The 24,195-nt window shown below is 40.9% G+C and overlaps 1 protein-coding gene across 6 annotated transcripts in view; it reads left to right on the top strand.

Annotated features, from left to right (window-relative positions):
- The window catches only part of rassf8b (Ras association domain family member 8b), a 25,475-nt gene extending 1,280 nt beyond the window's left edge, over positions 1–24,195 (top strand). For 2 of the 6 annotated variants that reach the window (XM_032589718.1, XM_032589720.1), the window contains exons 2-9: positions 13,661–13,831; positions 15,519–15,869; positions 15,946–16,139; positions 16,228–16,434; positions 17,058–17,132; positions 17,405–17,527; positions 18,637–18,760; positions 19,101–24,191. In XM_032589718.1, coding sequence (XP_032445609.1) covers positions 13,720–13,831; positions 15,519–15,869; positions 15,946–16,139; positions 16,228–16,434; positions 17,058–17,132; positions 17,405–17,527; positions 18,637–18,760; positions 19,101–19,216 — 1,302 coding nt within the window. In that variant the 5' untranslated portion in view covers positions 13,661–13,719 and the 3' untranslated portion in view covers positions 19,217–24,191. Of the gene's footprint in view, positions 1–5,006; positions 5,083–13,660; positions 13,832–15,518; positions 15,870–15,945; positions 16,140–16,227; positions 16,435–17,057; positions 17,133–17,404; positions 17,528–18,636; positions 18,761–19,100 lie in introns of all 6 variants that reach the window. The other 4 variants (XR_004342697.1, XM_032589719.1, XM_032589723.1 and 1 more) reach the window with 4 other exon arrangements.

Here is a 24,195-nt window from a genome sequence, read left to right as displayed (position 1 = left end):
TGCATTTTTTAAGGCTTTATAGTTGGTGTTCAATCTTTCAATAATACAGAATTATCAAGCGATATTTTCAAATTTCCTCTCAACTTTAAAGATTTTATTTAACTCAAAATCACGACGGGCCGCTGGATGAATGACTGCCCTAGTAACCCAACCACCAGGCTTAGCAAATTTCCTGGGGGAAACTTTGATTATAGTATATAAATAACCTTGTATCCCATATTTAAAATATCACATTTAGCTTTTGATGATATGAAATAACAGCCAGCCTAATGTCCAGTATCCATATATGGCATCATGATTTATATAATCAACTACAACTCTAGCATTATTAGCCACAGCAATGTTTGCTTACACCTTGCACACCACAGCTGATTCCTGCTTGGACATTTGAACAAGCAAAATGAAATATTTCCAGTGAACAACTGGACATATATCATATTTTTTGTTGTTGCATATTTTGAATTGAAGCTGAAAACTTTACGACTTACTGATCCGAGGTTTAAAGCATCCTTATGTGCAACACCTTAGTTGCTATCTTTAAAGCCCAACACTGAGCTTTTCTGGATATTTCTCAAAGCTAAAACGCAGAGAGTCATAAAGGTAAATGTTATGTTATGCAAATTATAACTGTTTGGACAAAATTACCCCCTAAACCAGTTATTTATTTACTTTCAGCTGTTAGGTGACATAATTCAGAGCTAAGTAATAGATTACCAATCAGACACCAAAGTACGTTTTTCAGGAAGAAATCATCCATCCTGTTTTTGCCTGTACAATTTGAGCTACTGCATTGGAAAAAAGTCTTAACAGAATTACTGGAGTAAATCTTTGTCTTTCAGCAGACTCTCCCCGCCCTCCTCTCATCACGTGGTCAGCTAAGCCGCCAGACTTACAGGCTTATTGTCTTCATCAATCTGATTAGTTTTAACTTTTGAGGTTGCATGGTGGCGGTTTCATCGCTCCAATGTGGTGATTGTGACGTCTTTCCAGTAAACTTCACGCGGTGCACCCGAATCGCCGCCCTCATGTGCGTTCTAGCTAAAATCACACGCGTTGTGTTTCACAGCTGACTGACGGCGGATGAATGCGCCACTTTCCGGGCTGATTACCTCCTGAAACTTTTCATTCAGCACCTCCGAGGCACATTTGTCCAAGCCTGCGGTCGTGTCATGGTCTCCAGCTGTTGCCATTTTTTTTTAACAAACTCTAAACCAGAGAGAGAGAAAGCCTTGCTGAGCGGAGGTAATTTAAAGATTGCAGTAGACGTAACACTGAAGGGTCAGAGCAGGATACTACAGTGGAAGAAGGCGACTTGCCAACTCTAAAGCACAAAGTCATCAGTGTATTACTGTATGAGAAGGGACCACTGAGTCCAGGACACTCTATCAAGGAAAGTGACATCATGTCTCTGAACAAGGGTCCATATCAAATTGAATTTCCTTGCATAGGAAACACCTGCTGACATTAGCGTTTCTGGCTGCCATTTTACCCGTGCGGCACTAGTATGGCACTGAACACGACAGTCTGTCACTTTGCAGTGTCTCAACAACAGGAACTTCAGCTCCTTCTTATACTGTAAGGTTAAAGTAGGCTTAAGTTGGGGTAGTTGGCTGCCTGCACAATTGCTGTCAGGTTTAGGTTTAACCTTTTGTTATTTCGTTATCTGTTTTTTTTTTTTTTAAAGTGAGATCACATTTCCACTAATCCACTTGATCAAGCTCAAAATTTGCCAGTTCTGATTACAGTCGCCGGGTTTTAGAGCATCTGCTAATCCTGAAACCTAATTAGGTCAACAACATCAGTTGAACACTGGGGATACACCCTTCGCCCCGTAAGGATTAAGCAGGATGAATGGGATTAAATTTCCACAAGTTTGACAAATCAGAGTTGGAGTCCAGACATTGAAGTCGGCCTTCGTAACCCTTTACAAGTAGAAAATGCTATCGTGTCGTCAACATGATACAGGACTGATACATCAGCTGAATTACTCCACAGTCAGTAATTAAGATCTTCTTTGGAGGGATTACATAGTTGCTCCATGAGATGCAGCAGGAGACAAAAATCCAGCCACCTTGGCCAATCTTAAAGTTGAGAAACCCCGCTGCTGCTCACACCTCCGTTCTTTCTCGTACCCTCGTTGAAGGGAGACAAAGAGGAAGCAACAGGAAAGCACCGCTTGCTTCGTAATTGTCGCAGATTGTTTGGCCTCCTTTTCCCAGTCCAGGCCCTCCAGTCAGTCCGGTCGTCCGTGCACAAAGCTTGGACAAAGCCAGAGCTGGGTTGCTATAGTGAGGGATTGTTTGCGTCCAGTCATGCCACTGGCCATGTGGGCTCACGCACACATTGCAGCAATCTCTTTTGTTTGAGCGCCATTCAGTTCGGCAGACCCCCCCCCTTCCCCTCACAAACTCCGAAACACTTTGGGCTCCAGCAGCCATCTAAAAAACCTGTCCTCTGATTGCATCATAATTCTGAGCTGCTCGCTTCTCCGATGTTTGCTGTGCCATTTGGAATTTATTTTTCTCTTTTTGCTTAGTTGGAATGTAAAATTTAAGGGTCAGGAGTCCAACCCCAGTCACTCAGTTTGTTAAACTTTAATTAAGTGAAAGACAGAGAGAGCAGGGAGCTCAAGACAACAGGAAATGAAGTGTTAGGTTTGCAATTAAAGCCAGATTTGAACTCCAATTAGCTGTCCTGGGAGGTTTTAACGTTAACTGACTCGTGCATCGCTCGCTGTGGTTGAGGAAAATCTGATAAGTAACCCAGCCTTGGTGTGCCACATCTCCTCCTGGGCTCAGCCTTCCTGTGGCATCCCGAGAATGAAACTTCAGGGGAGGCAGACTGAAGTCACAACTAAGATTAGCTCTGTGGTATGCAGGCCAGACAGCAGAATGTTCCTCATGTCGCTAACCAAACGCCTGCTGCAAAAACTGCCTGACTGAGGGGTTTGAACTGATAGCAGCAGACTTTCCGTTTTGTGGCAATTTTCCTGATGTCATGAGAATAATGACACTCAATACATTACATTGTTTTCATGTTCTCTCTTGATTCTGATATGTGGCACTTTATGCTAGTCACGGTACCTACACTCACCGGCTACTTCCTTAAGTACATCCCTTCAATAGCACATAAGTGAATTGTGCACCTTGTAAACACCCCTGAATAATTATTTTTTTCTTTCTGTATTTAGTTGTTTTCACTAAAGTTGTAGTTCTGTAAATCTCTTGCTCTGTTGTTATCCTAGCCATGCTGGAAAACAATACTTGTGGATGGGTGCAGTGAGCACGACGCTCAAGCACAAAATGCGGAAAAATTGCATCAATAGCACAGAGGAGGAGACTTGCGACTTAAAAAAATCAGGATGATTCTCTGTTCCAAGAGATGACAGCTATTCCTATTTGTGGGTGCTGGCAGTGAATACTTGACACATGGGGACGGCATTAGAGCCGCCACCTCATATTCACTATTTGGACACAGGTGTGTCCTGACCTGTGGACATTTTGCAGCATGTCTTATTTCCTTCCTTTTTTTCAGTTTAAATGTTAAACAGTGTATGCAGTTGGGGTCACAAATAATCTTTAAGAGAAATGCAAAAAAAAAAAAAAGTAACTTTTCGCTCGACTCTCCACACATTAAGGTTTTATTTTGGTCTTCCAACTTACTTTAGAGTGCTTTTAAGTAGATCCCACAGAGTTATTTTTTGGGGGGTTTTTTGGGCTGAATGGAGAATACAGGAATGCAACACTGACCCTCCCCCACCTGTTGCTGCTCAATTCTGGTGTTGAGGGAAAGCAAGCTTGAAAAGACAAATTTGGCTGTCTTAAATGTAGCAAAACATAACCCTCATCGGTATTCTGCTCAAAGTTTGTTTATCATAAATGGCGCCATAAAAATGTACACCCCAATACATCAGATTATTTCTAACAGTGGTAGCTGTAAACTCTTTTCTGTTGAAAATAAAAACACTTAGAGGTTTTTTTTTAAATTTTTCTGTATGATATTCTTGTATTTTTACTCGATGTGAGGAGCTGAAATATGCAGAGCTGACTCTGACACTTTATTAAAACGGTCACAGCACTTCTCCCACATGTTCTGACAAAACTGTCTGGACACAGCCCGCTGAGCGAATCCAAAATATGAGAGCGCGCATTTACAATGAAGCTGCTCCAAAAATAGAACCCCCCCCCCCCCCGTCGCAGCGTGCTAATTTATGTACGCTCGCTCGGTATGATTTATTTATTTACACGCTGGCAGAGGGAGCATCAAAGTAAGTGCTGCCGAGGCCATAAACGGAGAAAATGGAAACGGTATCGTGGAAATTCAGAGCTGCTGCGTTGCCGGCGGCTGAGGCGTAGCAATAGTCACCATAGTGACTGGAGGGCTGCGCGTTCCCGGCAGGGGAAAGAAAATCGAAGCTCATTTCCACTAGGAAACAGACTTCATCGGTGGTGGAGCTGGATCAGTTTAGGACAGAATTCAGCTTTAACGGCCTGACCTTTAGGGTTTCCAGGTCAGAGCCTCTTTAGCCTGTGGGTTTCAACCCAGAGTTATTAACTAGTTTCTTCTGGCATCAGCCATTGTGAGTCTCTTAAGTTGTTCAGACAACTCAGTCACACAGACATCCAGGAACAAAGCTTATGGAGCTTTTAGTTCTACTTATTTGGACCAGAACATTTGAACATCTGCCATCAAGAAGGCAACTGGTTCATAGGAGGGGGGCTGTGGGCACATTTATGTTACTATTTTGCACAATGTTTTTTTTTTGTATGGTAAACCCAGTTTCAGCTTTGTGTTGTTCTCTTTTGTTTGTTCTTGTCTCCCTCCTATAGTAGCGGTGCTGTGATGTAATGAAACAGTCATACGCAACACTAGAGAAAAATCACTAGAAACTAGACAGAAAAAGTGTCGATATAGGAATGAAAAACTGAGGCAGGTGCTACTCCTTTGGTTTCTTGTCCTATGTGTTTGCTTTTGCGATTTGAAAGTGTAGTTTTTTTGATTTTTAGCAGCCTACCGGCAGAGTACAGCAACAAGCGGGGGTGGGGCGGTGTTCCTTTACTGTGAGCTGGAGAAAAACATCAGGTATGACAGTACATTTTTGCAACTATGAAGTCAAAAGGTTTTGAAACATTGCTAGTTGCTGATACTGGGGACCGGCCCATGTTTACTTTGTATTTCCTCAGACGACTAGCTGTGTGAGGAAATGCAATCATTGGATCTAGTTACCTATAAAAGTCAATATAACATCCTCAAAAACACCAATATTCATCTATAACTTCCTGCAGCAGTTTTCTGTCCTGCATGGCTAAAGCTAACTTTAGAAATTGACTGACTATTTTATTTATTTATTTTTTTTATTTCCGTCCACATGTGTAAACGCTACTATTGATGAAGGTAAACGTCTCTGAAATGAGGAAATATTCAAACCTTCAGCAGCAAAACTACCAATACAGATAGGAAAAAAAAAAAACTCTTTTGCTAACAAATCTTCTGCATGCTATTATTTTACACTGTGGAAACCAACAATTCACTTTCTCTGGCTGCATGCTTACAGTTGTTGTCCATATGAACGACCCATTTGCACTCGACCTTTTACTTCCTGGCTGATGTCTTTAGACGCTGCTTCAATATTTCTGCATAATATGCTTGCTTGCCCAACAGAAAGCAGTGAGTCCCAGGTTTTATTGTGGCTTTTAACAAATAGAAATAGTTTTGGTAATTCTAACTGATCTATAACAAGAGAAACTTGGTCAAATCTTTACTTCTGATAGCGAGGAAAAAAAGGCGTGTTTGTGTCTTTTTCTGGTTTCAACTGTTAGTAGTCTACTGATAGTAGATAGCATTGATATTAATACTGAAGTATAAGTGAGGAATCAATATGTTAGTGTTATGACTGCTGAAGTTGACTACCACTGAGTATCAGTGAGCTTTACGAACATTATCTGTCTTCGCATCATTCAACTAAGTTATTCCTGAAAAGGCATTCCTGCTAGTCCTTCTTTACAAAACAAAATAAATAATAATAAAAAAACAACATTTATTTTTCACATTTCAGTCTCACTAAAACACCAATTATTTTACTGTTGATGCCGTTGATTAGGAGTTTAGTTATCTGCTTTGTTTGGCTCTTTTTTTTTTTATTGCAGATTGTACCACAGTTTAAATTCTCTCCTCGATGCTCGCGCGAAAGCGACGTGTGCATCCAAGTGTAGTTTCATAACAGATCACATTCCCAAGTTGGTGGCAGATGCCATTTGCTGAGTGGGATTTGGAGATTTGCCATGACAATGATCACATTGGTGCAGCATGTGAGCAGGAAGTGTGAATGCTACAAAGTGTGAATTCACAAATGGCGGGGCTCTACGAAAACAGAGCTGGACTTTGTGAAACCCTTGACGTCTGATGCCTTAAGCTGACGCAGTCACAACTCGTTTCCTGGCCTAATTTTGAAACATCCGCCATCTGCTTCGTTTTGTTTGTCCTGCTGTTGGTCTAAGCTTTCTTGGACAGATGCGGCTCAGATGGTCGAGCAGGTTGCGCTCTAATTGAAGAGCGGGCAGCCCGATCTCTCGACTCCTCCGCATGCCAAAGTGTCCTTGGAAAAGCCACACGGTTTAAATCCAGAGCCACAGATCAAAGAGTTGGTCGCAGTATTCAGCAAAGTCAAACAGTCTCTCACCAAAGAATTAACACAAGTCGAGCTTTTTTTAAAAATTTTGTCTTGATAAAATCAAAGCGTGAACTTTAAGGTTCTGAAAAGTGTGGTGTGCGTTTAACCCTTTCATTACATTCCAGTGCAACGCCTTCTAGTCATCCTCTGTACTGGTCCGCTAGGAGTCTCTGCACGCACCATTTTTTACGACCAAGTCGGCCATCTTCACCTGCAGGAACACTAATGTTCCTACAAGCCGTTGTTTCGTTTCAAACGTGGCCGAAAACACTATCTATATTCTGCTGAAAAACACAACTTTATTCTCACCTTTCAGTTCTTTTTGTTTTTTCTTACTCTGAGTAGTCTGCATGCGTTGTCACCCCAAATTTGAGTGAAAACTAAATTTCTGAGTGTTCAGCTAAGTTAAAAGAAGTATGAATAGGACTCTAGTAGTTCTTTGCCAGACCCAATGCCTCTCACACATGTACACAGAGAGGTATGTCAAGTTTTGAAAGGGAAACTAGCCCCACACAACAACCTGAAGCTGATTTTGCAAAGAGGAATGATTTTTTTAAAAATTCCCAATAGCATTTCTATAAAGGATTCACTCAGGAGGCTAAGCACAAATTCAAGCTAGACTTTTCTGATTTTATTTTATAAAAAAAATATTGAAAGTCTTGTAAACCACAAACTACAATCCCAATGAAACACTTTGAAGCTTATGACTCTAACATGAAAAAGTTGCAAAACATTTGCATTTAATGCTTTTCATTTGATCACAACTGGCATCTGATCTGCTTTTACCTCGTAGACAACTTTTCCGTGCGGCTGGGTGTGCAGCACAATGCCGCCTCACCGGGAGAACATAGAACATGTGGTAGTTAAATTACCGGCGGGGAGGGACAGTGGTCCCATTCCAGCTGTGATGAAGATGGAAGCTGCCTTTAACTCCATGTCGAACGACATGAGCGTTGAACAATCAGAGCTGAACTGATGGGCTCGTTTCTGCAGCTCAGTAAGGTTGCACCACTAAGCATTAGGCTGCTGCACTTTAACTGCTCTGCTGCTCTGGCAGCTGTTGAGGCGTTGCCAGCTTCGTAATGACCGCCCCGCTGCTGATGCTTGTGTCAGCACTTTGGAAATGGCTCTCATTTTGTGTCCGTACGCTCTTTTTTTATTTTTTTTTATTTTTTTGCAGCACCGAGCGCCTGCAAATGAAAAAAAAATATTGGAACGGTTCTATTACACGGCTACAATTGCTGAACCACAGGGGTGCTTTTGCGACCGTTCATCGGGAGCATTAGATGAAACCGCTTTCCAGAGAACAAGTGTCGACGTCGAGTTTTTTTTTTTTAGCTGCTCGCGTCCTCGCTTATAGCCGGGCTCTCTAGTGGTTGGAAAGTCGTTTAGGAAAAAACTAGAAGGAAATGAGCTTGTTGATTCTGCTTTATAATACGCCGCAGGCCAAAGAGCTTTGATCTTAGGAGTTAAGCTCAGGGGCGCTGCCAGGAATCTTGGGCCCCATGATAAAAAATTTAATTGGGCCCCCCCCACACAGCTGCTGTTACAATATTTTGAGTCTATCTGACCCATCAAAAGCGTCACAATTTTCAAGACTTGTAACTGCCTTGCTTTCTTTGGTCCAATACTGATAACTAGCACAATATTTACTGCTTATATTTATTAAACACAATATAATTAATTGGGGCCTGCCATGCAAAGCAATGGCAGGAACCTATTACTATTCTCCCAATTCTTTATTTTTCTTCCGTAACCGTTAATGCGGCTCATACTGCTGTGTGCACACCTACAAATGAGGTATCAAAACGTGCAGAAAATTCACGCCATTGGAGCTATTACTTTTGGTGGGATTCGAGGTTAACATGGCGACATAATTCGCAAAAAACTACGAAAAAAAACCCATTATAAGTCAATGGGAAAAATCCTACAAATACCCTATTTTTGAGGATTTTCTGTGTCGTCACGAATTCACGTAGAAATGCCATTCAAATTTCATTTTGTAGATACGTCCGTGATCTCTTCGAAAGTGAAGACGGCTCGTCGATACCAATTACGGTTTGTCCACAATTTGTCTCTAAGCGACCCAAAGTTTCTCATTTTTCCTAAAACTAGAGTGCGTCTCTCAGTGATTAGAGTGAGAAATGAAGACAACTTTTTCAACCCAAATCATTTTTGAAATCGCCATCACGCCCACAAATATCGCACGATTGGTATCAAAATCGGTCCTGACATTGATACGCATGTCTGCTCCGGTAAAATGTTTTCGAAATTTATCTAGACCGTACGGTTTTCTGTCACGGTGCTTCAGAGCAAAGTCATGCGACAGGATTTTCTGAGGCTGTCTCAGGCTCTCTCCCATGTATTTGACTACAATTTCAGATCTGGGCAAACCATTTCTTTCTCTCATCACTGTTATTGCTGTGAGTGACGTAGAGATATGAATCTCGGGACTATCGCAGAAGACACATAGCCCTCTCATACGCTTCAAACGGTTTTCGAATATGTATTACGGTTCCCGAACGGAAAGGATTTGTTCCCAATGCTTTTTTTCAGTTAAACTGGCTGGCTGAAACAGAGTATTCTCTGCCCCAGCTTCTCTCACTAACAGTTCACACTTTGGTGAGAAAATTATTTACCATAGCAACGGAACTCAAGAGGCTATTGGCTGCTGGTTTGGACTACAAATACGCATCACTGTAGTTCTATCTATAGTGGAACCCTCAGTTGAAACAGAGGAGGACTGAACTGGCCTTTAGAACTACCTGCTGCTATGGGCTGTATATAACTGATTTAACTCAGTAACTGTTACACATGGGATTAGTTTGGAACTTTAAAATTAAGCATACTGAAAATTTCAAAATAAAAGCCTTGAATATTTTTACATGATGTAATTGCTCTTTTTGGCTTTATATGACTTTTTCATCCAAAGCACTGTTACACATGGTATTAGTTTGGCCCTTTGAAATGAAGCATACTGAAAATTTCAAAATAAAAGCCTTGAGAATTTTTACATCAGGTAATTGCTCTGTTGAGCACTATATAACTGATTTAACCCAATGACTGTTATACATGGGATTAGTTTGGACCTTTGAAATGAAGCTTAACTAAAAATTTCAAAATAAAAGCCTTGAATATTTTTACATCATGTAATTGCTCTTTTTGGCTTTATTTGACTTTTTCAGCCAAAGCAATGTTACACATGGATTTAGTTTGGCACTTTGAAATGAAGTTTTACAAAAATTTCAAAATAAAAGCCTTGACAAAAATTTTAAATCATACTGAATGGTGCACGTCCACCTTACTTAAAGTTCTTGTGATTCTCCACATGCTATTGATTACATTGCAGCGTTCTTTAGCATTGATGCTAATTTCTAGCATGACAATGCCGGGCCCAAACCGACGGGCACGGTTTGGCAGGCCCCGGTTAAATTTCTTCAGAAATTTTCTAGTTTTGTAATTGACAGGGAGCTCCATTTTTTTTTTTATTTCTATGGACAAAAAAAAACAAAACAAAAAAAAATTGTGGAGGGCCCTCTGTTGGTCAGGGGCCCTTAGAATTGTCATAACTTTTCCCACCTATGAGGCGCCCCTGGTCTGGCCCCTGGTATCTGAATCTTAATGGTTGATTAAATTTATTTAATGTCTCCTTTCTGAGCTGTCTGAGTTATTTGGCTATCTGTACAGCAAATAGTTATGGAGATATAAACTTCTGGGTCATGTTTGTGTCCGTAAACTGCGTTTCCTCGACTGCTAAATTGTCCCAAGTTTGGCTAATGGCGCAACATCCGCCATGTTGGAGTCATTTCACGGAAAACCGAGGGAGAGGGCAAAACTTTATCCTGAACAGATTAATTGTTTCACATTTTTTGATTAATCAGATGTCCAATCAGGACATTTTTATTACATTGCGCTATGTTGAAACTTTAAAATCTGTTCCAAAAGATGCCAAGTATTGACTATAGTGGTAAGCAAAAGCATTTAACTACATTTTTCTTCTGCTCACTTTGTGGTCGCATTTAAAGTTAATTCCTTATCCAGCCCAGCTAATCTCAATCTTAGGGGTTTTATTTGATCTCCGACTTAGAAATAAAAGTTAAGACAGTAGCCGTGTGCTTGTGGCCCTTTCCTAACATTTTAGGAGCAACACAAATCTGCTGTACTTGAATAGCATATTCTGTGTCATATTCAGACCACAGGAAAACAAAAATTTATTGGTTTTATTTAAAAAACTCCTAGTCGCTGTGATTTTTCAGTTACACTGATTTCTATAGCAACTGTTAAATGAGCCACAAATGTGGCCTGTTTCTCTTCTGGAAAATAAACGCACTGAAAACGGTTGAATTTTATTCATTGTTTCAAATTGGATAAGGCTGTTGGACAAAGAATGGTTTTATTTAAGGATCTCTTTATGCGTCTTTTTCCAGAGGGGGAGGGGGAGAACAAAAATTGGGAAGGTTTATGTACCGAGGCGCAGCGGTGAAGGTCGCAGGTTTAATTTGATTTAAATGTATAAATGTCAGTGCACATTATTGGAGCTAAAGCCGAAAGACTTAGCGCTGCTGTTGTGCATCATTACATTCCTAGAGTGTTTCATCACTCACAGGGAACGTCTCCAACTCACACACAGACTTGTGTAAATTACACAAGCAGGGATTAATGATTATCAAGAACTATTTGCAAACTGATTTCGCACCTCAACTGCATCCATTGTTAGCTCAGCTTTAGCATGTCTGGATCTTAATGACTTGTTATTGGCAGTTAAATATTTTACCATAGAGCCAATAGTACGATAGCTTGTTGATGTAGCATTTTAGCTAGGTTGCAGAAGTGTTGTTTTGTTGTTGTTGTTGTTGTTTTCAAGTCACCTATATTATCAATAAGTGACTTGGATTTATAAATATGTGGAATATTTAGTTCAGTTTGTGGCACAGTGAGCACTCCGCAGTATTTGCTCAGAAGATAAAGACTTTACTTAAAACAGTAAGTATTTATTCTACTGCTAAAATAATGTGTCATTAATTGTTACAGTTCTAATAATCAGTCATCTTTTGTAGTTTGTAGAAAATATTGCAAAATCCACTAAATTTGAAAGTTTGTTCGCCATAGTGTGACACTGGGAGCACAACAGCTGACTCATATTCAGGGGCGCCGCCAGGAATCTAGGGCCCCATGACAAAAAATTAAATTGGGCCCCCCCACACAGCTGTTGTTACAATTTTTTTTGACCCATCAAAAGCGTCACAATTTTAAAGGCTTGCTTTCTTTGGTCCAATACTGATACTAGCACAATATTTACTGCTCATGAATTTTACATTCAATAGTCTGCATACAGTATGCAAGTAGGTTGCTTAAACTTTTTCTATTAGTTTTAGATTACTGAAATGTCTCTCCCCATGAGCAACGGTCATAGACAACATGCAAAATATACATGAAGCAATCCAGACTTCTTCAAGCTGCAGTATATGACTTTAATAAAAAATATGTTCTCTCCATATTTGTTAAAGCTGTCATTATGCCGTGCCAGTTTGTTATGAGACAGATAATCTGTGAAAACAATCAATCTCCTCCACCTGCTCCCTGAGCCACTATTACTGGCTGAAGTAATGCAACATTCTGACCAAAACAACCAATCAGAACCAGGAGGAGGGTCTTAGTGCTGTCAATCAACCTCATTCACTCACTGCTAAATGTGCTAATAGTGGGAAAAACAACTTATCATTACAGGAAAAATGTTTATCTGCTGTCATTGGTAGCTATGCTAACTAGACTGAGCATTCACAACAGGCTTAGCGTTAGCTGCAGCATAGGGATGAGCAGCCACATGAGATTGTGATTAACAGCACTAAAACTCTCCTGTCTCTGATTAGTTGTTTCTAGATAGCACTGGGAGAAGGCAGATGAAATAAAATTTTCACAGATTATTTCTATACCATACTGTCACAACATAATGACAGTTTTAACAAATATGCAAGAAAAATAAATAAATAAAAAAAATTATAAAAGTTACATACTGCAGCTTTAATTTCACTTAGGAGAGGGCAGGTTAGGAGGTGGGTTAGAGCTGCTGCTGACTGACTCATCTGTTGTTAAGTGTTGTAAAACGTACAGGTACAAGTTCAATATATGAATATGTCGGTAATTTCTTTCCTTAATTCATTAGATGCTAGTGAAATGGAGGCAAACAGTCTGTAGCTAAGCTAACTATGCTTGATAATCTCACACAGTCTACCCACCTCTCTCGGAGAAAAACTGGGCTATAAATTTTATTTTATTTTTTGGCGGCACAGTAACTGTCACAGTCGTTCTTGTCTTCCACTGACTGCTGCTGAACACCGTCAAGCAGGAACGAACCATTTCATGCAGATCCAGGGGGGGTCAGGGCAAATATGGATGTGTGTTTTTTTGGTCTGGGAGGGGTAACATTTAATTATTAGTGCTAAAACCAATTTTAGAAAACACAATATAATTAATTTTGTAATTGACAGGGCTCTTTTTTTATTTTTATTTCTATGAACAAAAAAACAAAAAAAATTGTGGAGGGCCCCCTGTTGGTTAGGGGCCCTTAGAATTATCATAACTTCACCCTCTCTGCTCATATTAGCTGGTTTATTAGTAAGGCTGACTATCTGCTTTGGTAGCCACTCTGCAGTCAACTACACAAAAATCCTGTAGTTTAATATCAGTATTACATTAATACAAGTGATAGTAGGGCACCTTTAGTATCGACACTATGTTTTTTGTGACTGATTAATCGTAAAATTTTCATTTTTTTAAGCTAGGAAAAAGTTTGATATTAAAAATTTTAGCCTTTACCCAACTCTGACAAGTGACTCTGACACTATTATAAGCTGACTTGTAATAAACCACAGAAACAAGATGATAAAAACAAATTTTAACTTTCAAAACTTTCTTCCCACTGATTGAATTGCGCCTTTCTACAAACATTTGCTATAATTCTAAGTGTCGTTTTCATTTGCTGGCTTACAGGGTGCGAGAATAAACCCTAAGAGCTCCCCCTGGTGGAATGGAGGAATGAGGGCCTCTGGATGAAGGTCATGGAGCTGAAAGTCTGGGTGGACGGTGTACAGCGCATCGTGTGCGGGGTCACAGAGTTCACCACCTGCCAGGAAGTGGTCATTGCTTTGGCACAAGCGATTGGTAAGTTCAATGCTGCGTACAAAACAAATAAGAGGTATTGTGTCGCACACTCTCAATTTGACAGGAAGTCAAGTGTGATTTAGATTACGTTTTGAGTAAGATAAATTTGCATTGTTTTCTGTGATGCGCTTAGTATCGGGTGGGCAAGTTGTCAGACTGACTCTGGGTGATAAATTGCAGAAAGATGAAAGGTGACTGGAGGGCATGAATATTTTCCCCATAAATAAGCCTTTACAGAATGAGATGAGTCATACTGCAGCAGTCCTTGGTTTATTGACAAGGAGCTGCAGTGAAATAAGTTAGCATGCTGCCTTTAACAGACAATATGTGAACAGTTTTGTGCGGCTACCTATTTTTCAGATTAGTTTTCGCCGACCCTTTAGACACATTAGAGCTCAAACATGCCTGTCAAAGTGGCGGAGCAATAAGATGTGTGGCATTCGCTGTCCTTTGTGTCCTCTTTGCCTTTTGTTCGGGCGGCCGGACCACTTTGATGTGAATGGCTGCACTGATGAATGCTCCTCTTTTTCTTTTATTTTCTTTTTTTTTTACAAGGATCCTTACTGTGCAGGATGGGGGTTGAAGGTGAAACAGGCAGTGTTCTGCTCTTATCTACATGTGTACAGACTAGAATGCAGAGTACACACACACGCCCACACGCACACGCACGCAGATGAAAAACTGCAACACCATTGAGCCTCCAGCCCCTCACAATCGCTGCTTGTTGAGTCGAATTTTCCCACCGTAAAAACTCTTTCAGTCGACACGCTGGTGGAGCGCTTTGAATGCGCTGGTGGTGCACGAGCGTGGGAGAGCCGTGGAAGAATTTATTGAATAAGTTTTGTTCTTTTCACGGTGTAAATTCGACTTTCAGGCCCGGCTTTCCGAGTTTATTTGGATTTTGTTGATGCCACAGCAGCGGTTATTATCTAAACTCTGGTCTGGCCTCATATGTACACTACCTCACAAAACTACTCAGACTCCTTAAGCCTTTTTCACGTTTCAGCCACAAGCTACAGTGAGCAGAATTTTATTGGACTTTTATGTAAAAGTGTGGTGTTTATTTATATCCAGCCTTCTTAACTCACTACGCAGAACCACCGTTTGCTGGAATTACAACCAGTTTATACTGAATTTCTTGCATTTTGTTTTCCTTCAAGACCAAAATCTGTCAAAATTGTTCCTCCTTCAAACTTTCATGCATCTTTATCTCTGTCCTACTGTGTTCCTTATTATGTTTGTTCACATGTATTTGTACTGAGATTAAATTATGCACAAGTCAACTGCTAAACTTTGGAACGGATCAGTGAGACTGTTGAGACTCATTTATTATTTATTTATTGATTCTCTGGGATTTCACTTAAGCAGAGCTTGAGTTTCATTTATGGAGTATATTTGCATTTTGTTTTAACCTTACTTTTAAACGTGTTTCTTGTTCATATTGTTATCTTACTTTATTTTACTGAATTATGCAGCACTTTAGTCAACATTTGTTTTTTTTGGTTTTTTTATGTGCTAAAGAGGGGAGGATACATACAAACTATAATGTTCATGTTTTTATTTGCGGAACAAATTTCAAGGATTTTTGTTGATTTTTATTCATCCTTCCAGTTGTAAATATTATAAGGTAATAAAGCACATTCTAAATAACCGCACAGATGCTCTGACTTGCCTTTCTTCCCTCCAGGACGCACCGGCAGGTACACTTTGATCGAGAAATGGCGAGACACGGAGCGCCACTTGGCTCCACATGAGAACCCCGTGGTGTCCCTCAACAAGTGGGGTCAGTATGCCAGCGACGTGCAGCTCATCCTCCAGCGGACCGGCCCCTCCGTCAGCGAGCGGCCGACCTCTGAAGGGCTGGCTCGGGTCCCGGAGCGGGGCCTCTACCGGCAGAGCCTGCCGCCTCTGGCCAAGCTGCGGCCTGCGGGGACGGACGGCTCGCTCAAACGTAGGGAACCCAAACGCAAGTCTCTGACCTTCACCGGGGGAGCCAGAGGACTGCGGGAAATATTTGGAAAAAGTAAAGATACCGAAGGTATTCTTTCTCTTTTTTTTACAGCAGTTATGAACTTTGTGTGATTTTTATTTTGTCATTTTGTTTTTACTCTCAGCCAAACAGCCGAAGCAGCAGGGCGTCAGTCTGAACCTGAGCAGAGTTGGAGGCCGTGGGACGGCATCTGTACCTGGGAGTCCGGCCAGGGAGCTCAGCCGGCTGGTCCAGCTGCAGCGAGGCAAGCTGCAGGCCCTGGAGAGCCGTCTGCAGGGCTGCGAGGCCGAGCTGCGAGACTGGGAGGAGGCCAGCGACGTCAGTCCGACCCCGGCCAGCTGAGTGTTTTCGTGAAGAAAAGAAGAAGAAAAAATTGTGCAACAACTCCAATTGTTTTTCCACTTAGCAGGAAGGAAACGTGGAGGACGAACTGCTGCTTCTGGAGCAGCAGGTGAGGAGGAACGACGCCGAGGTGGAGGAGGAGGAGTTCTGGCAGAACGAGTTCCACATCGAGCAGGAGAGCGAGCGGCGGCTGCGGCAGCAGCTCGTCGAGCTGCGGGGCCGCGTGCGCGACTGCGAAAGCAGGCTTTCTGAGTACTTAGCGCGCATTCAGGTGAGCCCTTCGACACAGAGGAGCTGCGTGATTCCGGCGTTTTTACTGCACCTGCAAACAGCAGGAGTCCCGAGCTGTGCTTCCACATCTCCAACTGGTGGTGCAGCACATCGCACTACCAGGATGTTATGTTACAGACCCGCACTATGTAGAGAACAGTAGTGGAGTAGAACAAAAATGATGAATGTTTTGGGGGGTTTTTTAATTAATAAAATGTGGCATACTTTTGTATTTGTATTATGAAAAAAGGAGCAAATGATGAATGAATGTTGTTAGAAATCCAATTTGCAGATTAGGCCTTGATTTAAAGGAACTTAGTGTTTCAGCATCTTTGCAGTTTTTTGGAACTGAATGCTACTTCTCTATGTCCAGCTTTAAATGCAAGAGCATACCATTCTTTTCAGAGACTTATCAAAAAAAAAATTTGAAAACTATTTACGCACTTTTCACCCCTGCAATTATGGGTCGCTACTGTGGGCTGGTTTAAAACATAAAGTCCCAATAAAACATATTTTAGACAGTGTTGGAACAAGACGGAGCATATCTAGAAAGCAAGAGAGGCATACTGAGATAGATTACTGTTTCCGTGAAGGCTTTGCAGTGATGTTTGCTGCTTTATTTAGAGTACGGAGACAGGCCTAGAGAAGGAGCGACTGCAGCAGGAGGCTGAGCTCAACCTGAAGGTCAAGGAGGAAGAGGTACAAATCAGTTCGCCTTGCTTTTCCAAACACACTCCGAGCTGGAAAGAGAAAGGAATGTCCTGTTTAAACTAAACGACTGACAAATGAAAGGTTTATTCCAACCAGGAGTTTTTGCTATCATGACATATTATTAATCTCGGCTTCCTTTGTTTTTTTGTTTTGTCGTTAACTACCCAGTAGAAGTTAACAAGCTACCAGTCTTTCATGAACCTTTACTTGCTTCCCCTTCAAACTTTTGATGAGTGCTTTCCTTCAACTCCTGATTCCAGGTGCAGGCCCAGCTGGAGAAAGTGAGGGCAGAGCTGGAAGTGCAGAGCCAACAAACGGCGCGGCTGGAAAGCAGCTGCAAGGCGTTGGAGCGCTCGCTTTGCCAGTCGGGCAAAAGACTCCAGGTCGGCTCACATTTTATTCTTTTTAATCAGACTGTTTGTTTTTTTTTTTGTTGTTATTTTTTGGCACTCCAGCCTCAGAACTGTCGGGCTTGTTTTTTGTTTTTTTTGCCTCCAAAAAAAAAAAGATGCTCCAAATGGGCTCGAAAGTTTCCGGAAAAGGTTGTGAAAGTTTTTATTAAAATGGCAGATAACTTTGGAGCTGCAGAGCAAAGCCAGTGATCTGTGAACAGGTGGAACCGTAGAAGTCTGAGCTCCTTAAATTGCAGGCAGCGATGCTCGCTGGGATGTGCAGTGGATTTTTGCTTCTGTGCCTCCTCTTATGAAACGAAATTTTCCTCTACAGACTGCGACTGCTGTGATGTGAGAAGTATGAGGTAATAAGAAGAGGAAGGGGCGGGGGGTATTAACAGCATTCTTTGGCTGATTAGAGAGGGGCGTAATAAATATGCAATCCCTTCCCAGAGGTTGCTTAACCCTCTGGCAACCCGCTGTCGCAACTGGGTTACGGCTGGAGGGATTTTGAGCAGATTTCATACGTGCACCTCTCAGATCTTGTCAAATTTGTAACCACAATTTTAAAATAGCCTGGCAAGATTTTATGAGAAATTATGAAGTGTTAGAAAAATGATGCATTCTAGCCCCTTTTGCCTGTTTTCTTGTAGAATAACACGAGTTATAACACAAACTTTATAACTGCATGGCACAAGATTCAAAACCCTATTAGCACAAATACTTGTCTTGAAAAACATGTTGCCATTAGTAATATAGTTATTTAAGACATCATTCACAAAAAAGAAATGTGATTTGTAGCACTAAGACACACTCAGTAGCTGCATTTAGTCATATTTTCAAACGTATTGATGTTTATTGGTATGCCCTTACAGAACAAACTGGACAATAATAGAAGACGTGATAATACAGACAGTTTTAGGGTTTTTTTAACATCATATTTTACACATCAATATCGTGACAACAATAATTCCGTAATAAATCAAAATTTTAACACGATTATAAATTTATTGCGATAAAAGACATTGTTACTATGAAAAAGAAAAATGACAAAGTTGGTGGTTTATTTAGTTCCCACGGTGTTTTGTTTTCTATCTCAGGAGAAAGAGCAGGAGCTTGAGCAGCTAACTAAAGAGCTGCGGCAGGTCAACCTGCAGCAGTTCATCCAGCAGACTGGCACCAAGGTCACGGTGCTGCCCGCTCAACCTGCAGGAGACAACAACGGTGAGCGCCAGCCCAAGAACTTAAAGCACACACACACACACACACCCCCACACACACACCCCCACACACACACACACACACCCACACACACAAATCTAAGACAAGAGTCAGTTTCATGAAACTTCAATTTCATAGCTCATTACCTCTTTGGCTCCTGTGTTGTTTACACACTATTGACGTTTTTATCTATAGAAACTCAGTGCCACCTTGTGGTCAAACCCAGAATAACACATCAGATTGTAACTCGGTGAGGCAGGAGTCTGTGACTGTTTTAACTTAGGTTTTAGCTGTGTGAACAAAAGGAAGACTGAGGGTTCCTGATCATCTCTTGCGTCTACAGATGTGGAGTGTGGCTCTCTGAAACGGCTGGGCTCGTCGCGGCTATTACCCAGCGATCTCCGCGCTCTACAGAGCAGGGTCTCCTCCAGTCTAAACCCAGAAGGCATCTACGTCTGACTCCGCACGGCCGATGCAGACAGCTGGGTGGCCTGGTGTTTCAGATTCACGGGACAGCCGAGAATCCTCATCAGGAACAGCCATTTTACCGGGCCGGGGAGACACACCAAAGTCATGCTAACGTACAACACCTTTGTCTGAACTCTGAGGCATGAGTGAGATTTCCGCCTGTGCTGTTGCATAATGAGGTAACGGAAACAAACAGCTACAAACCAGCAGATCTTTACTTTTTGCTCAAAGCAGCTGCTTCGGACTGACTGTAAATGACGAGAATTTCAGGAGTTTAGACTTGGGTAAGGGTAGATGCATGAGCATGCACATCTGTGCTATAACCTTAGCCATATCTGATTGCCTTACTCTGGTAAAGAATGAACATATAAACAAAACCAGACATGAAGAAATATAATGTTAAAGCAGAACTCAAGGTACCTTCTGAATGCCATAAAAAACAAATCTAAAGTGTTTAGCAGAAATCCAGGAGACTGCTGATTGTACCTGATGTCAGTGTGTTTTAAAATCAAATCTGGTGGTTTTTTTATATATGGGTTTAGACTTTTATATTGATTCAGTGGATATAGAGTAGCCTTATATTCAGTTTTTAAAGTATGAAGTAAAACATCCATCTTATAATTATACGTAGGAGGTGAAAACCAGAACGTGTAGGCCTGCAGAGTACCAAAAGTATATAAAATCAATCGAACAATCAGTGTCGACTAAATAGCCACCAGGTGGCGACAAACACAAACTATTCAGGCGAGTAAGAGTAATTTGAATGGATGTCATCTCTAGAGATTAGGTTGTTTTATAAGTTTGTGTTCATATACATACACTGTCGTTATTTTATATAAATATATATATATAAAAGCTTCAGCACTTTAGATCTGAATGTGTAAAAGTGCCACTATATATATTTTTTTTCATTTTATTTTTAACAGTTTGACAAAATAAAGATGTCTTATTTGAACCAAAGCTAGTGCAAGAAAATAAATAGTTAGATGAATGTCATATATACACATAGTTTGAGTGAAACACTAATTACTTAATTTTTTGTTGTCACACAAAACATAGGATTTGTTGGGAAGTAATGGAATGAAAAAATGAGAAATGTGTAAAACTTTTTTTCTTAAAAAGGTTCTATATGTGTGTGTGTGTAGCGAATCCAGTTCCACAAAATTAATCAAATCAAGCCCATAATTTCCTGAAACTGGATTGAAATGCAAATAATGCTTTCTTTAGAGTTCTGTGTCCGGATTGTGCATTCAGTGAAATGGTGCGTTGGGATTTTGATTTCACAGGAAGTAAGCAGGGATCTGATGAAATATTGTTGCACGAGATCGGAAAATATATTAAAGCAGTCTTTGTCTTGGTTTGAGACTCTTATTTTGAAGTAGGAAAGGAAGCAGTTCTGAGCTTTTCGTGGTTATCGTGGTTACAAACATTATGCTAACTGTTTTGGGATTTACCAAACAGGATTGGGAAGAAAGTAAAGCAAAATAAAGTCTATTAAACATCATATTTTTAACCACTGTAAGGTGATATAACCACACACCACTAACCACAAGCCACTATCGATGCTAATAGTAACATTTGCTAAATTAAAGGGCTGTTTCACAACTTTTTAATATCTCCGGGCTTCTTTTGATCATCTGTAGTTCATTCTTGTAATGAAACCACAGCAGGTAACTTAATTCAAGCCAAAAGTTATTTTTATTGCGACTATACTATAAAAACTTGCCAATAACATAAGTTATTACCAGATTGGGTACTTAATAAATAGTAACGTCTGCAAGTACGGTCATTCTCAATAAAATATTAAAAATATTACTAATCTTAGCAAATTAATTCACTAAGTATAACATGCTAGAAATCTAAATGTACAGTTGTAGAAATCTAAAGTTGTAGACTTTGAGCGAGAGCTTCGATTGTTGGCCACCATTGACGGGTGAAATGATAACTCATAAATCAAAGACGCAAGTTTTGATGAACAAAAATATCTTTTATATCCCAGATGTTCAGGCCTATGTCTATATTTTTGCATTAATGTTTAAAGTTGTTTCATTTTTAAGGGATTTTTTTTAATTTTTTAAAAACAAAAAGTAACCAGCCAACAATCTCATAACCTGTTACAAAATTAGCAAGTTATTATGTTAATGGCTTGTTTAAAAATAACCAAATGATTATGTTACTGGCCAATTATACATTATTGGTTGCTACAGTCCTTATAAATGTGGATATTTTTCACTGTGCTTGCTGCTTTATTTGAGCGTTAAAGTGTCAGGAGTGCACACATCAGAGCGCAACACTTCTCAGCTCTGAATCAGTATTCATCCGAGGCAGCTCTGTTGTTTCAGAGCGCTTTTAATTTGTGCAGCCATAAATCTTTTCTACTCATCCACGAGATTGAAATTTCTTTGCAGTTTCTTTCAGAGTGATAAACAACCTCAGCTTTTTTTTCTTCCTCCAATTACTCCATTTGACAAGCTGGAAATCCAACATGAGCCTTTTGTAAAGACCCTCACACTTGTGCTGTGAATGCGTAACGGCGCGGAAAAGGGCCACCTTTCGCTTGTTTTTAAGGTCGAAGACATTCCCACTGTAGTTGGACCTTTCTGTAATTGTTCGGCGACTGAAGGTGATTGTTCTTGTCGCTGCAAAAGTCTCAGCTGGAGACTGCAACGCAAGGAACGTTTTAAATAATGGCGTGCTTAGCTGAGAAGGGGGGATGGGGGGGATGTCGACGTGCCACGTCAGGCTATTTTTACAGTGGACTGACGTCTTATATGTGCAGAGTACCAGGCAATAGACTGTGTGTGCATGCTAATGTGTTTTTTTTTTTTTTTGTATTTGGACTCCCAATTAATCGCTACCAAGCATTGGCTTTTAACAAAAGATCGGCTCAGCAGAAAAAAGGCAAAATCTCCTCATTATTTTCATGCTTTTTTTGTTTCCATTTGACAACAATAACTTCTGAATGGAAAAAGAGATTTGTGTTGCATTGAAACATAACAAAGTAAACCATCGTCGCATGAATGTGTATATATATATATATATATATATATATATATATATATATATATATTTTTTTCCCCCCCACCTCCTTCCGATTCAAGCTTAAAGACGTCGCCAATAATTGGCTTCTGTTGTGCCATCCGAGGCGCTTCGCAATAAGAGAGCAGCCCGCAAATGAGATGATGGAGCCATTATGGAAACAGCCATCACGAGGTCTTAAAAGCTATTTGAGAAACGCCGTGGCCCGGGGATATTTCAAGGCACAGAATCAGCCAGACGAGAACGGACGCAAAGTAATTACGGATAAATGCTTTTCACAACGTCTCGGTTCGTTTGACAAGTTAAATCGAATGTTTGCTCTCGCGGGGAACTTCAAGAGTTTGACGAGTTGTTGCGTCGCTTCGCCGCCATGATACAAGTGATTATTGTGCAGCGGGTTCTGAACGTGCGCACATGTTGTACCTAATGTACAATGACAGATGCACCAATGTTTACGTGGACAGCATGATCGGGGCTTTAAGGTTTAAATGTGGGGTCTGTGGTGTAGTCCTGTTCTTGAAACATCCAGCACAGGGGCGGAGCTTCAGGGGGGCAGAATAGGACTTCAGGGATCCAAGCCTATGTCACCTCTGATGAGAGCTGGAGAAGGTCTCCTGTTGAGTACGGTGTATAAAGTATTATTTAGAGTGGTGCCCCAGTAGATTACATAGTGGGCTGCCAGTCATTGTTGACTCATGGTTGCTAAAAACTTTACCAGACCGACTGATTTTAATGACATAGTGGGTGTAAAATATTGAATAAAATGTTTGTCTACATGACTGGCTTTATTTACATTTAACTTTATGACATACAAATTTATTGTCTCCAAGTGTATTCTGGGTAAAGCTTTGTCACCAGCCGTCCACCAACGTCATCATCAGTCACTTGGCAACAGATGGCAAACTAGCTAGAGCATTTCTGTGGTCTAAGTTAACATGACTGGAGCTGGCAAAGTGAAAAGGATGGGGGGGAAAAGAGAGCAAGGACAAGCCAAAAACTGGACACATATTTTGTTCCTCGTCTTGGAGATGAACTGGAACTTGAACTTTTTGTTGGCAGCGATTCGGACCCGCCAAAACTGCCAGCCCAGCGAAGGAGCCGGATTAGTTATAGGTAGCAACTCTGACATTGTTCACAAAGTGTGAGTTAACTGTAGGCTGAGTTATAGTCGCTTTCAACAGTTCGGGTTGAGCGCGTTTTTGAGCCAAGACAGCAGTATGGCGTTTATAGTTAAGGTTTCCATTGGAGTCGCCTGGAACAGCATCTCCCAGATCGTCCAGTTTATGAGAACGGCGGCGCCGCGCGATCCGCGCCGAGTCACAAAGATCCAGAGGTGCACGAGGCGCTCTGCTCAACGCGTCAACAATAAACGCAGCTTCAGCAGTTGCTAGCTGCTCCAGGCTCTGAGTTGAAATTGATAAAGTGTCAAAATGATCCGAACCCATCTGTGGTTCTGAACTGATTTGAATTTGTGTTGTTTCATCATTAGTGACCTGATGTTTCTGTTGTTCTCTTGGTTTGTTGTACTTCATGTCAGATGGATTTCAGAATGACTGTCGCTCTCTGTGGTGTGGGAAACTTGGAAGCTCCATTGTTGCGGGCATGTCTGTGTTGGAAAGTTAAATTATCATGAGCTTTATTATTTGGGTATAAAGGGCCCGGTGATTAGCCCGGCCCCCGGCCCGACGCTGACTTGCTCCGCTAGTGATCCAGCAGATTGTTCAAAATGTTAAATAGATCCTCTATTTAACCCCCGTGACTCTAGATGTTACAATTTTGTATTCTCTACCTGTTATATTTTTCTATTTCACAGAGATTCTCCAGTTTTTCTTTTATGGTTAAGTTATATATCTTTAAAAAACGTCATATTGAAAAGAGTTATGTAAATATCAAAATGATCAAAAATCAATAAACTGCTGCTTAGTTCTGAA

Source organism: Xiphophorus hellerii, chromosome 17 (genome assembly GCF_003331165.1).
Source record: "Xiphophorus hellerii strain 12219 chromosome 17, Xiphophorus_hellerii-4.1, whole genome shotgun sequence".
Taxonomy (NCBI): Eukaryota; Metazoa; Chordata; class Actinopteri; order Cyprinodontiformes; family Poeciliidae; genus Xiphophorus; species Xiphophorus hellerii.
This window is presented reverse-complemented; position numbering and strand designations above follow the sequence as displayed.